We start from the raw sequence: 1,209 nt of genomic DNA, 5'->3' as shown, positions 1-1,209 counted from the left end.
GGTGCTGTCCCCACAGATGTCCCACACCAAGCCCTACATCCGTAAGAAGGCCGTGCTGATCATGTACAAGGTGTTCCTGAAGTACCCAGAGTCACTGCGTCCCGCCTTCCCCCGGCTCAAGGAGAAGCTGGAGGACCCTGACCCCGGTGCGTGGACTTGGTCAGGCGGGTCGGGTGCTGCGGGAGGAGGCGGGAGGGCCTGGCCACAGCTCCCCGCCCGGCACACCCACGCCAGGCTGGCTCCTGGACACAGCAGACAGACTGACGGTGGATGGCCTCGGCATCCCCCTGGGCTTGGGAGGACAGGAAGATCTGGCACAGGAGCTGGCAGTGAGGATGAAGATGCTCTCCGCCCTGGGATGGCGTGGGAGTGAGCAGATAGCATCTCCCCGCTCCTCACTGGATCAGTGCCTCCTAGGACCTTCTGCAGTGTAAGGGACAGTCCAGACCATGCTGTCCTACGTGGAGCTGCCTTCGCCCTTGTGGCTGTTGAGGGTTTGCAGTGTGCTCACTGGGGAATAGTTTCGGATTCTGTCTCACCAAAGTGAGTGCAGATGCCTGTGGCCCGAGCCCACACGTGGACACCCCTGGCTGGTAACAGGTTCTCAGCTCAGCACGTGGAACCCCGGGCTGGCCAGCAGGACTCCCAAGCCCTGGGTCGGGAGGGTGGACCTGAGCTGTGGGGCGTCCCTCATTGGGCTCTCTGGCTCTCATGATTGCACTAAGGTTCTGCGTCCTGAGCAGAACTCACCGACGGGCGTGTGTCTTCCTTGGGGCGGAGGCTCATGTGTCTTGCCAGCATGGACTGTCATCTGGGCCGCCTGGTCTTCATAGCACCTGCCGTGTCTCTCATGTCAGGCTGCCGTTTTCTCACTGAAATTCACCTGTATCTCGTGGGTAGGAGGTCATGAGGACTGTGGAGATGCCACACACTTTCCTGCTGACCGTGGCGTCTGCTACTGGTGCTTGCATGGCATGCCCACGGTTCAGTGCTTGCCAGGCAGCGCTCCCTATCCCTCTCCAGCTAACTACTGGGGCTGTGGAGGAGGGACTGCTGTCCTTTCCTACTCACTTTCCCCCCACATGTCTGTCTATATGAAGGGACTGACGGGCATTTGTTTTTGTTTTTTGAGTTGGAGTCTCACTCTGTCACCCTGATTGGAGTGCAGTGGCCGCTCCCGGCCACCGCAGCCTCGACCTGCTGGGCTCC

General features: G+C 60.5%; 1 protein-coding gene across 1 annotated transcript in view; it reads left to right on the top strand.

The window, feature by feature from the left end:
* Window positions 1-1,209, top strand: part of LOC103271848 (AP-3 complex subunit delta-1-like) — a gene marked incomplete at both ends in the record, with an annotated part of 13,301 nt that overhangs the window by 8,707 nt on the left and 3,385 nt on the right. Inside the window, one exon of the mRNA XM_021717865.1 lies at window positions 17-146. Within this exon, the coding sequence (XP_021573540.1) occupies window positions 17-146 (130 nt within the window). The remainder of the gene's footprint in view (window positions 1-16; window positions 147-1,209) is intronic.

The sequence above is a fragment of the Carlito syrichta genome, unplaced genomic scaffold (genome assembly GCF_000164805.1).
Source record: "Carlito syrichta isolate Samal-C Ts95f unplaced genomic scaffold, Tarsius_syrichta-2.0.1 Scaffold109911, whole genome shotgun sequence".
Taxonomy (NCBI): Eukaryota; Metazoa; Chordata; class Mammalia; order Primates; family Tarsiidae; genus Carlito; species Carlito syrichta.
Note: the sequence above shows the minus strand (reverse complement) of the source record. Positions and strands in the feature narration are given on the sequence as shown.